This window comes from Gracilinanus agilis, chromosome 3, assembly GCF_016433145.1.
Source record: "Gracilinanus agilis isolate LMUSP501 chromosome 3, AgileGrace, whole genome shotgun sequence".
Classification (NCBI taxonomy): domain Eukaryota; kingdom Metazoa; phylum Chordata; class Mammalia; order Didelphimorphia; family Didelphidae; genus Gracilinanus; species Gracilinanus agilis.
This window is the reverse complement of record NC_058132.1, coordinates 5,118,437-5,131,950: the sequence shown is the minus strand read 5'-3', so window position 1 is coordinate 5,131,950 and position 13,514 is coordinate 5,118,437. Positions and strand designations below refer to the sequence as shown.

Sequence of the window (13,514 nt, the reverse complement as noted above, 5' to 3'; positions counted from 1 at the left end):
CTGAGCCTGAGGCTTCCCTGCCGTGACCTGAGTGAAACTTGCCTGGCTTCCCAGGCCCTTCCTGTGCGCCCATCACTCATCCTTCCGGGAGTGAAAAGGAATTCTTTATTCCATTTTTATTTTAACGGGGCCGGAGGTCCTCCTACCATAGAGATGGGAAGGGATTAACCAGCCCACAGTGACAGGAAGTAGGAACTCGGGAGCCCCCTGCTGGGCCAGGTCTGTTGCAGGCGCCAGTTGCACACAGTCAGGGCTGGCAGTAGTTGTAGGGAAGTTGGCTGCTGGGAATTGTTTGCTGGAATAAAAAGAGGGCCTGAGCCCAGTGAGAGGGCTTTTGGCTTTTACTATCCATTTTAATTAAACTAAATTGTTAAAAGCTGCTATAAGTTTTCCTTTTCTCTGGCTTGAAGGGATAATATTAATTTACAACTCTACTATATTCTTATTAAAACTCAAATTATTAAAAGCTGCTCTTATTTTTGGAAAAACCCCTCTCTTAACCCTTACACTGATTTCCTGCTCCCACTTTTGTCAAAGCCATCCAGACCCCCTTCCCTACCAGCTGTCTGAAGGCTCTTTTTTTGCCCATTTTCAGATTTCTACTCCTCATTTCCCTTCCACAGCAACCTGATACACACATACCCCCACCTTCCCTAGATCAGTGAGTCAATCTGTTATGTAGTTAATGGGTTACTTCAGGCATCTAGGGGGCATAATGGGAAAGAGAGGAGTTTACAAAATTCAATGACTTGGGCTCCTTTGCTACCTCTACAGGGCTCCTGGAGTCAGGGAGAATGGCCTTTGAGAGTGACAGATGTCCAGCCCAGGTGAGTGTATTTCATCCACAAATTTGACCAACATCAGCCAATGAGGGAATTTCATTCATTAAAAAGGGTTTATTATGGAGATGGCAATACCTTACTTAGAGATCATTTCTTACATAAAATAGACTTGAAACAGAATGCAGTAGGAACAACATTTGCCTGCTGTGCTTCTGTATTTTCAAATGGTTTCACTGGCACTTTGGTATCTCAGGCACTAAAGCTTCCCCCAGAATTACTGACCTGCCATGTTTGATTTATTCTTTAAAATTACTGACAAGGACAACCATTTCCCTCAGTCTTTATTGCTAGGAATCATGTCTTTGCTTTCTTTCAGATTACCCATCAACACACACACACAACACACAGATCCCACTTTTTTTTTTTTTTTTCACCAAGTTCTTTAATATAGCAGCTGTAGGCCCAGGAAAACCTATTCATAAGTATCTGGATAGTCCTGAAGGTTTTCCCAAGTCTGTTCTTTGATCAGAGAAGAAATGGTGCTCCTCATTTCCTTCTACCTCAGGTCATACAAATCTTCCCCAGTCTCTCTGCCTCCTTCTTTAACATTTCTTTAGTCTAGTCCAGTGATGGACAAACTTTTTAAAGAGGGGACCAAAGGAAAGGAAAAAAACTTTTTGGCGGGGCAATATAATTATATCTAGTGGGGGGGGGAGGGGGAAGCTAGCAACTGTGAGGAGGCTCCTTTAATCTGGGGTGGAGGCAGCAGCAGCCAGATAGAATATTTGCATCTGGCCCACTGGCCATAGTTTCCTCATCCTGGTCTAGTCAATGAATGTGTAGAAATGCCTTCCTCTGTGCCAGGCACTATTCAAAGCAAGGAAAGGAAAAATATGGCGTGCCCTTCAGGTCCCCTGCCAGTCTGATGGAGGAGGTAGACCTGCAGCTGTGTGTATGCCAACAATCTCTAGGAAACGTTTATGGGAAATATTTTAAGAGGAAAGGCTCTGACCAAGGATCACTGGTTCAGAAGATGAAAATTTAGCTGAGGCTTGAAGAATGCTCAGAGGCCACAATGACGATGGAGAACATTCTCATCCCAGGAGGCAGCCAGTGGAAAGGCACAGAATGAGAAATCAAAGATCAGTCAAGAAGCCAGTTTCTTGGAGTCAGAGTGGGAAAAGGTGTAAGAAGACAGGAAAGGGGGTTGAGTTTTCTTTCTTTTTTTTTTTTTTTTTAATTTTAATTTTTAATTTTAATTTTGAATATCTTCCCATAGTTACATATTTCATGTTCTTTCCCTCTCCCAAGCCTCCCTAACCTCCCTTACCCAACGCACATTCCACTGGGTTTTACATGTATCATTGATCAAGACCTAATTCCATATTATTGATAGTTGGACTAGACTTATCATTTTGTATCTACATGCCCTATAATATCCCCATCAGCCCATGTGTTCAAGCAGTTGTTTTTCTTCTGTGTTTCTCCTCCCACAGTTCTTCCTCTGAATGTGGCTAGTTTTCTTTCTCATAAGTTCCTCAGCCTTGCTCTGGATCCTTCCATTGCTGCTAGTAGAGAAGTCCGTTATGCTTGATTGTGCCACAGTGTATCTGTCTCTGTGTATAATGTTCTCCTGGCTCTGCTCCTTTCACTCTGCATCAATTCCTGGAGGTCTTTCCAGTTCACGTAGAATTCCTCCATTTCTTTATTACTTTGGGCACAATAGTATTCCATCACCAACAGATACTACAATTTGTTTAGCCATTCCCCAATCAAAGGACATTCTCTCATGTTCCAGTTTTTTGCCACCACAAGGAGCACGGCTATGAATATTTTTGTACAAGTCTTTTTCCTTATTATCTCTTTGGGGTATAATCTAAGCAGTGCAATGCTGAATCAAAAGGCAGATAGTCTTTTAAAGCCCTTTGGGCATAATTCCAAATTGCCATCCAGAATGCTTGGATCAGTTCACAACTCCAAGCAGATTAGAGATATAGATGATTCCTCCAAATTATAAGGATATTTTAAGATTTGGCCAATTTCTCCTTCAGATTGTACATCAGTAGCTTAACTCTTAACTCATTATCTTGAACCTAATTCTTTGAAGTTTCTAGAGTTCTAGCGGTATATTTAAATCTTTTCTTTCTCATAAGGAAAGTGGCAACATTTTTTATTATAAATAAACTCAGGCAAAACACAATTAATTAAATATTGCTTCTTTATTGAATAAAGGAACTCCCTTCTCCATCATAATCACTCTTATTTTCATATAATGAAATATAATATATGCTATACACAAATGGAAACAATCATAAAGCAAAACGTTTTCACTGGAAACAGTCCTACAAGAATAAACTCAAGACCTAAATGTAACAACAGACAAGAAAGAATCCTTCACTTGACTGAAAACCAATCCAGATCACTCAGTCAAGTCCACCAGATCAGACTTGATTTCAGTCATGCAAAAAACATACTAGAACTTTCATTTTACTTTGTTCTCTTTTAAGGGATCCCATAGAACAATCTTCCCTCCAGAATATACAGCACTTGAAAGATTCTTACAAACTTTTCACAGATTTTTGTTTAGAATATGTAACTTATAATTTCTAGGAAGAAAGAATTTTTACCTCGCTCTCTCTTTCCTCCTCCACAGATCCATAAACCTCACAGATAAAACACAATCTTGCTTCATGATTTCTTAGGGAGATGCATTCTGTGGTGAGAATTTATTAGCTGAGACACAAAAAAGTGAGCCAAAGTCTCAAAGCCTATTTATTGAGAGAGGGGCCGGTCTCCCAATAAAGCCGAACTCTGGTCAGCAATCAAAGACCCTGAGCCTTGTGAGGGGCCTCCTTAAATACCCATAATCTTGTTGGTAAAGATATGCTTTTTCAGGTTGCTCCCAAAAATCAAGTATTCCTAACCGTCAAATATTCCTAAGTATCAGGGACAGACAGCAGAAATAAAAAAAGATGTGAAATAGACTTTGTTCTAGAAATATATGGCTGTGTTTGAATACCAGTTTCATATAATACAGCATGGGGTAGAGAAAAGTTATACCAGCTGTGTGATTTACCTAAAAAAATGATTAGTTATAGAAAATTTAATATCTATGACTACAAAATAACTAAATTGGGAAAAACTGGTAATACTAATGTAATCTTAAGGGGTGAGGGGATTTCACAGCCACAATTCCATAGTTAGATGCTCCTTGGTGTTATTCCAATGAAAGCTGTTTTCTCAAAATTCCACTGAGCTCTTAAAGACTGGTTTCAAGTGTGGACTCTGACACTCATAAAGGGTTAGGAGCCAGACCTTCTCTGTGCTTTGGTTTCCTCCTGTAACAGAGGAGAGTCATTAATCCTGACGTGTATTTCAGGTTTTTGTGCTATGACTTTTGTTCATTTAGGAGGTGTTGACATTGAAGGACGTGGCTGTGGACTTTACCTGGGAGGAGTGGCGCCTCTTGGCCCCTCCCCAGAAGGAGCTGTACAAGGAAGTGATGCTGGAGAATGCCTGGAACCTGCTCTCTGTGGGTAAGGACAAATCTCCCTGGTAAATGAGTCTATAATCCAATAAAATATCTTCGTTAATAGTTGGCAATGTTTTGCCCATTTATCAGTTATGAGAAAGGGAAAAATGCTAGTTTCCTGAGTCCAAGAAAACAGGGATCTCTTGCTGCCTAGTTTTCTATAAAATATCTTGGCATTATGTAATAGGAATGTGGAGGTTTCCTCTGGTGCTCCTGAAACTTTCTCTCATCAAGTCTAGGGAGCTTCAGATCAGAAGATCAGAAATTAAATCCATGTTCAAGAATCTCAGACATGGAGCTAATGAATTTTGCCTCCCAAACAAATCTCTGAAAACTTTTCAGGCAGGTTTTCCTCATAACTTTTTCATCTTTAGGATGGATCTAGTACTTGGAATAGTTTTCTGTTTAATTAACATAAACTTTTAGCTCTGTTATAAGGAATTTTGTTATTTCACTCTGTCTCATTAGGAACAGAAAGTTCTAGATTAGAATAAGTTATGTAATTTTATTCTGTCTCCTTAAGAGCAGAAGTCTTCTAAATATTACTCTGTTCCTTTAAGAAGCTGCCTAGAAAAACTGAAGGGAGTGAGTTCTAGGCTCCATCTTCTATGACTGTCTCAGAGAACAGGAGTGCTGTTGGGCTCTCTGTCCACAGATCTGACAGTTGGATTTTGGTAGTTGGAGTTGAAAAAAATGGACTTAAGGAGGTTAAGAGAATGGGAAAACTTATTTTATTTTAGGATTAGATAGAGAAATTATATCTTTACTCGGTGAGAGTAGGTTTAGATAGGCCTGTTCTGTCAGACAAGAAGAAGCTGCCAAGAAAGCATTTAGATAATAGGGTTTTAGAATTTTTAGTATAGGGTTTTTAGATTTATAGACATAAGGTATTATATAAGAACTCTTCATTTTCCTACCGCCATTTCCTATCCCTATTTCTCCTTAGAATAAACAGTGTTGGTGGTATATCAAACTGCTTCTGGCCTTCTAACCACCATCTACAAAATAGTTTTACCCATATAGCATAACAATAACCATAACAGCCCCTACGTCCTAGGTGTCCCTTATATAGCAGATTTGTCCTTAATCTTCCTTCCTATTGCCCTAAACCTCCAGAACAGCTGATAAGAAATAGAAGGAAGGAAATAATCATTTATAATGATCTGGCCTTGGCCAAGTGCTCTGCCAAGGGTTTTCTTCTATCCCCATTTTCCGTTGAGGAAATAGAAATTAGATTAAATGACTTGTTCTGTGGCACACACATAGTTATTGTTCGTGGCCAGATTTAAACTGAGACCTTCTTGACTGTGACCTCAGGTCTCTATCCACTGTACTTCTATCTCTCATTTTGTAATAATGGGAAATTATGGAATAAGTCAATCCTTTTACAAAGGAAATGAACCAGAACCAACTTTTCTAATTCTAAATTGGTTTCATGATTTTCTCCCTACTCCTCTCTCCAAAAATAAATGGTGTGGAAACTATTCTTCAGGAGTCCTTGTAAACATCCTGCTTATATTCCTCTGTCATTGTCAGGAATAATGGACTACCTGAGAATTGTGATCAATGAGGATTTGTTGATTCACCCATTAGAAGAGGCAGAAACTCCCCAATTGAAAAGTATGCAAGATTTATATCAGTTTTGGGGAGTGAGGTGCTGTTGGATGATGGGACAAGAGCTGATTCCTTAAGGTCCCTTTGTCTGGGTCTTCAGATTGATCCAGAACAATAACCCTTTTACCCAGCTTGTGCTCAGGTGTTTCTGCCAGAATGGAACCCAACAGAGTGGGAAGTGGAGAGAATTTAGCTGTAGCTCATTACTAGTCCCACAACAGGAAAACATGGCACATCCTATCCTTGGTTCCTTGCACTACAAATGCTATGGGGTGAAGGCAGACTCATGCGCTAACCCAATGGAGGGATTCTCTAAATGAAATGACTGAATTGATGTGCCTTTTCCTAAAGATAAGTTTCTCTCCATCTTCCTCCCTAATTGATTCCCCATGCCCAGGGCTTACAGTTTCCAGAGAAGATGTGATCTCTTATTTTGAGCAAAGGGAAGCCTTGTGGATCCTAGAGCAAGAAGACCTGAGAAACTGCTCTCCAGGTGAGTGAGGGATGTGAAGAGTGAATCAAACTCTTCTTTGTCTATCAATCAGCATAAAAAACTTAAGTACCCCTACTTAGTACCTTACCAGTCACTTAAGTATGAGAGTTCACAAGTCACTTGCTTGAGTGGGTGACAACTCCAGAGGCCACTGCCTGCCACCACCAATGCTAGGCAAATTGTAAGACCTCAATTTATTCCCATAAAGGGGGGAAGGGACAGGAAGAGAAGAGGATAAAGGACTATAAAAGTCCTTAACTTCCTATCCAGTAGACTTCTCCATTGGAGTCTCTGCTGCTTGGATCTTCTCCTTTCGACTTTTTTGGAGTATGGTTTGGACTGGAGTTTTTGGCTTCAGGACTTGGAATTTTGACTTTGGAGTGTCTTTCAATCTTGACTTTCTTGTTGGGTTCACTGCTGCCTTGGTGAGCTTAGCTCACGAGGGTTTTTCCTGGGAGTTTGGAAATAATTTGATGTCAAATTGAGAAACTAAAAGAATATGTTACACTGAGTCAGATGCAGAGTTTTAAGTTTTCATTGAGTGTATCCCCAAAAGCATCATATTCCTAGTTAGGATGATTTAGTGTCACTGCAGGAAAAAAAAAATTATGTTTGAAATACTTGTTACCCAAGAGGGAAAATACTGTTCTAAGAAAATTGGGCCATTAATTATGGACTAATAATAAGGACTAATAATGAAGCATGCAGCCCATTTTATTACAAAACAATGGTGGACTTAAGTTTCTACATGAGGTATATTTTGAAACATGAAAAATACCATGTCTTTATTTAAATTGTATTCAGGAGAAGGATTTTATTGTAGGGAAAAGAGGCACTCAAAGAAAGCAAAGGCTACTCTCAAGAAGTAGGGAAGAGAACAAAATCTTTCTTGCTTTGGGTAAATGCAAAAAACAGTGAGGATAGGATTGAATGTATAAGAAATAAAAACGAAAGTAAAAAGGAAAAATTGAAAGTGAATTGTCTACTACTATGGAGAGACTATTCCCAGTCCCAAGATTTGGTCTGAGATGCTAGGATTTAGGTTAAGTTACTCAGTCAGCCATTCTGAGGTCATGGTCTGAGATAGGAATGTAATAATGCCAGCTTTGCCAAAATCACAGAGTCAATGTGATGCTATGGGAGACTCTTTGTTAATTAAATTACTCTTTAGATTTGAGGTAATGGCATGTTCAAGTGATGGATTATACCTATTTAAGTTGGAAGACTTCTTACTCGAGGAAATAGGATATAAAGCAGTTTATGTTCCAACAGTGGAATAAAGGAGATAAATATGCCTATAAGTAGCTTTGTATGTATGTATGTTATACTTGTTTGTTTCTTTTAGAAGGAGAGATCAGACAAGAAATGAAGGTGACTCCAACAGAGGTGAGCCTCTCTGTGGAAGAAATGTGTCAACAAAGATCCATGAGTGATTGTCCCAATAGCTTAGCCTGGAGAGAATATGGTGTTGAATCTCAAAATTCATCTCATATTGAACATCAAAGAATGTGCACTGAGGAAAACTCTAGTGAACATAATCAGTGTGGAAAGACTTTTATGCATAGGACCAGTCATGTACATCCGAGAATTCACACTGGTGAGAAACCTTATGAATGCAATTACTGTGGAGAGACATTCATTCAGCGTTCCAGTCTTGCTGATCATCAGAGAATTCACACTGGGGAGAAACCTTATGAATGCAATCAGTGTGGAAAGACATTCAAGAAGAGCTCTAGTTTTGCTGCACATCAGAGAATCCATACAGGGGAGAAACCTTACAAATGCAATCAGTGTGGAAAGACATTCAGTCGGAGCTCCCGTCTTGCTGTACATCAGAGAATCCACACTGGGGAGAAACCTTATGAATGCAATCAGTGTGGAAAGACTTTCAGGGAGAGCTCCAATCTTGCTGTACATCAGAGAATCCACACTGGGGAGAAACCTTTTGAATGTAATCAGTGTGGAAAGACATTTAGGGAGAGCTCCAGTCTTGTTTGTCATCAGAGAATCCACACTGGGGAGAAACCTTATGAATGCAATCACTGTGGAAAGACATTCAGTCAGAACTCCAGTCTTGCTGCACATCAGAGAATCCACACTGGGGAGAAACCTTATGAATGCAATGAGTGTGGAAAGATGTTCACTCACAGCTCCAGTCTTGCCATACATCAGAGAATCCACACAGGGGAGAAACCTTATGAATGCAATCACTGTGGAAAGGCATTCAGTCGGAGCTCCCACCTTGCTTGTCATCAGAGAATCCACACTGGGGAGAAACCATATAAATGCAATCACTGTGGAAAGACATTCAGTCGGAGCTCCCATCTTGCTTGTCATCAGAGAATCCACACTGGGGAAAAACATTATAAATGCAATCAGTGTGGAAAGACATTCATTCGGAGCTCCAGTCTTGCTTATCATCAGAGAATCCACACTGGGGAGAAGCCTTATGAATGCAATCAGTGTGGAAAGACATTCAGTCAGAGCTCCAATCTTACTGCCCATCAGAGAATCCACACTGGGGAGAAGCCTTATGAATGCAATCCGTGTGGAAAGACTTTCAGGGAGAGCTCTAGTCTTGCTGTACATCAGAGAATCCACACTGGGGAGAAACCTTATCAATGCAATCAGTGTGGAGAGACATTCAGGGAGAGCTCTAGTCTTGCTGTACATCAGAGAATCCACACTGGGGAGAAACCTTATCAATGCAATCAGTGTGGAGAGACATTCAGGGAGAGCTCTAGTCTTGCTGTACATCAGAGAATCCACACTGGGGAGAAACCTTATGAATGCAATCATTGTGGAAAGACATTTAGTCAGAATTCCAGTCTTGCTGCACATCAGAGAATCCACACAGGGGAGAAACCTTATGAATGCAATTACTGTGGAAAGACATTCAGTCACAACTCCAATCTTGCTGCACATCAGAGAATCCATACTGGGGAGAAACCTTATGAATGCAATCTGTGTGGAAAGACGTTCAGTCACAGCTCCAGTCTTGCTTGTCATCAGAGAATCCACACTGGGGAGAAACCTTTTCGATGCAATCAGTGTGGAAAGACATTCAGTCACAGCTCCAATCTTACTGTACACCAGAGAATCCACACGGGGGAGAAACCTTATGAATGCAATCTGTGTGGAAAGACATTCAGTCAGAACTCCAATCTTGCTGCACATCAGAGGATCCACACGGGGAAGAAACCTCATGAATGCAAGGGTTAAGAACAGTTTTATTGATTTCTTCCTTTTTCAATTTAAGAGGCAAAGGAACAATAACATTTCTTAGTAAGAGACCCTCTGCTGTGCAGTTTGTTATTTGGTGATAGAAGTTCTGGCCGAGTGAGGTTGGCATGTTGTAGGCAGTTGGAAAGGGCTTTTTGTCTCTGGGTCCCCTGGGAAGAGGAGTGTATGACTTGCTTTCTCTGGAACTGGGAGTTTCTATCTGGTGGTTGGATACAGAGAAATGGATTTAAAGGCTTAAAAGCCTTATTGATTACAGGGTTGGTAGGTAGATAGATAGTGGCCATATTATTAGATAGAGAGTAGGACACTAGGCTAGGCCTTGGCCTGACAGAAGATGCTGCCCTCAAAGACAGATAAATCTAGGGGTTTTTAATGAAAATTTTAGTTATGGTTGGGATCTTAATCATAGTTATAAACTGTTATCAGATTTCTCTCACTTTCCTCCTTTCTATTTCCTGTCTGTACTTTCCTAATAATAAACCAAGCATTTTGGTTTTAAGAAACCTCTCTCCTGACTTTTCAAACTCTGGCCCCCTAAATTTTAATCCTTCATACAAGCAATGTAGAAAGACATTCCAAGTAGGATCTGAACTTGCTCTCCATCAGAGAATCCACACAGGGGAGATCCTTTATGAATGTAATCAGTGTGGAACGACATTTAACCAGAGCTCTTGTCTTGCTGTACATCAGAGAATCCACAGGGAAGAAAACTTAAGTCGATCAATATGGAAAAACAATCACAATGAGTTCCAGTCTTGCTAATCATCAGAGAATCCACACTGTTGTGGCGAAAATTTGCCACACCAATGCAAAAACTCCAAGCTCATTAAGTTTGTTGAGAGGAGGCCAAACTCATTAACTATGGGATTATCTTACAATAGGGTGTGGTGGGCTTGTGGTAAGAAACTACATTTTGAAGTGGACCTAATCCCTGGGAGATGGAATCTCCGAGGACTCTCTACTGCACCTTCCTCTTGCACATCCCACTTCCTTTGTGGAATGTGTTGGAGAATAAAAGAGCAGAGAAGCATGGGTTTTGGCACCATTTTCTCTGAACCTAGGGGGAGGGATTTGGTCCCTGCTAGGTGCTGGAGATCAAACTTTCCCTGACTTTCCCAAATCTTTCTTTTCTTAGACCCTAAACAAACCTACATAATTATCCCTGGAGCCATTGCTTGATTTAATTTAACTACCTAGCCTACCTACAAGAAAAAGCATTTCCCTGCCCGATTTGGGGGGGGGGGTACCCCTGGCTAGCTTTATTCTCTTCCTTTCTCTCTTTCCCTCCTTTTCCAAAAAACACAGTCCATGTGGAAAGACTTTGTGAATTGCTATTGTATAATTAGAATTTTGCTCCTCAGAACTCTTTTCCATCTTCCCATGTTCCTTCTCCCATCATGTGCTAAGGTAAGGAGGATATTTTTTTGTGTAGCTCTGGCAATGCAGTTTGCGTAAGTGGGGTGAGTGCCAGGCAGGAGAATTTCACTTAAGTGGCTTTTACTCATGATTTTATTTTTATTCTTTTTTTCTTCTACTTTAAGTGATTATTAATAAACTTAAAAATATTATACTTGGAGTTACAGGACATTAATTTAAATCTAACACTATACATCAGAGAATCCACCAGAATGAGAAACCTTTTGAATGCAAGCAACATCAAGACATTCAGACAGAGCTCCCATCTTGATTCACATCAGAGGATCCACGCTCATGAGGAATCTTATGAATACAATCAATTTTAAAAGACATTCATATTGGGCTCCAGTTTTGTTGTACATTAGAGAATCCACACTGGTTAGAAACCTTATAAATCCTAGGAATGTGTTTTCTCCAAAATCCCCATGAAGAAAAAATGAAAAGATAACAAATGAAATCATGCATTTAAAATGTGAAATAAAATGCTTGACAGTGAAATGACTTCAATTATTTTACATAGAAAATCACCATGCCTCTATCAGCTTGACACTCTGGACTGATTACACTCAGAGACCAGTGCAACTTACTCATATCAAGTTTTTAAGCCTATTTTGCATTAATGTCTGTGCTACCAATACAAGGTCAAATATAATTATCCTGTAAATTTTAAAATTAATATCTAATACTCCAAGTATTTTATTTAATAAGATTTTATTAAAATTAACTTGAAGCTAAAAGGAAAATAAAGGCTAAAGAAACAATGAGAGCTCATCCAGCCTCCCTGGTGAAGAAAGAGAGTGAGAGGGAGGAGTCTCAAAACTTATATGCAATAACATAAAGGATGCATGTAAACAGTAAGGTAAAAGGATTTTTGGTACGAGGAAAGTATTCTGGGAGATGAAGTCCAAGGTACAAATTTCCACTTATATAATCCTAATAAGAAAACACATGTGAATTTAAGTGATAATACAGCATAATTTATTTTAAAACAATCCAATCTAGATTCACAGTTATAAATGGTACCTGTAAGAAAGCCAAGTGGAGCTTCCATGGAGGGACAATCAGCCCTCAGTTGAGTGTCAGGAAGATCAGAAATGGCTTACCCCCAGGGAGGGGCAGTCTGGGCTGGCGGGCTGCCCGCTTCAACTGGATCTGAGGCCATGGGGAATATAAGAACCAACAGGCAGGAAAAGGCTTCTGGAAAAATGACTTTCCCCTTTCCCAGAAAGTCCCTCAAAGGAAAATAGCGGGGTGCAGAAAAATAACTTTTCCCCTTTCAAAAAGTTACTCAAAAGAATTGAGCAAGGTGGCCAAAAAAAAAAAAAAAAAAAAAAGCAAATAAAAACAGCAAAATCAGGTCCACAGCTCCGGAGAGGATTTGGAATGCTCTCAGAGTTCTGCCTGTGGGGGGAGAGGAAAGAATCATGGCAGAAGACGCATGGCTCGTTAGGCTATCTGAAAAATTGAGGATTACGTCTCCAAACTTCAAGTGGTTTCCAAAAATGTAAGAAATAAAATGGATATAAAAGGATAGATTTAAAAATGTTAGGATTTAAAAAGATTTACTAGTAGCCATTAGAAAAATGAAGCCACATGCCATGCTAAGAGTCAGTTTAAAAGTCCCTTGCCCTGTTACCGCCTCCTCGCATCCTGGCTCTGCTCTAAAGGCAGAAAAAGGACCAATTCAGTCCTCAGTCTTTATCCTTCTCTCTATGTTATTATGCTTCCTGCCTACATGATTATGTAAGCAAGGAATCATGAGAAATGTCATTTGAAGACCCCTAAACTTCCACAGGAAGTTTAGATCAGAGACCTCAAAATCAGCTCAAGGACTCCCAAATTTCCAATACCACATACCTCACAGAATCTTCTTGAGACATTTGCTGCCAGCTACTCAAATGATAGGAACCTCTGCTTTGAGTTAGTCTGACTGCCCATGTTTTATGGCATTCTTCCTGCTGTGAAGGAGTGTCTGTGGGTATGAAGGAGGAAAAGAGGCAGGTGTTGAAGTGGTGGGGAAAGTGGATCCCCATAGAGACCACATTGGTGGGCAGTAGCCCATGGAGCATTCAAGCTCTGGGGAAGAATTTGGGGGCCTCAAGAAGAAGCAGGTCTAGGATTCACAAAGGAATGCTCTTAAAAGTTTTGGGGACCAGGAGAAACTTCTCAGATGTTACTTGAAAAGACTGAATCCAAGAGGTCAAGGTGAACATGGAAAAATGTTCTAAATTAATTAAATAGAAATTTCAAAAAAAAATCCAGTACATAGAATGGGTATCCAACGATCTTCATTTCATGCTTGACTAATACATAAATTACAAGTTTTGCAGTTGATGTTTAAAGAGCTAATTAGTGAGAAATGCCAGATTTCAGAGTCTGGGGGTTCCTTTCCTATTAGTACCTCTCACTTCCCGCTACCAGCCCACATCAAAGT

The 13,514-nt window shown here is 40.0% G+C and overlaps 1 protein-coding gene across 1 annotated transcript in view; it reads left to right on the top strand.

Annotated features, from left to right (window-relative positions):
• Positions 1 to 11,445, top strand: part of LOC123239481 (zinc finger protein 420-like) — a 77,486-nt gene extending 66,041 nt beyond the window's left edge. Inside the window, exons 5-7 of the mRNA XM_044666761.1 lie at positions 8,001 to 9,638; positions 10,224 to 10,349; positions 11,441 to 11,445. Of these exons, the coding sequence (XP_044522696.1) occupies positions 8,001 to 9,638; positions 10,224 to 10,349; positions 11,441 to 11,445 (1,769 nt within the window). The remainder of the gene's footprint in view (positions 1 to 8,000; positions 9,639 to 10,223; positions 10,350 to 11,440) is intronic.
• The last annotated feature ends 2,069 nt before the right edge of the window (positions 11,446 to 13,514 follow it).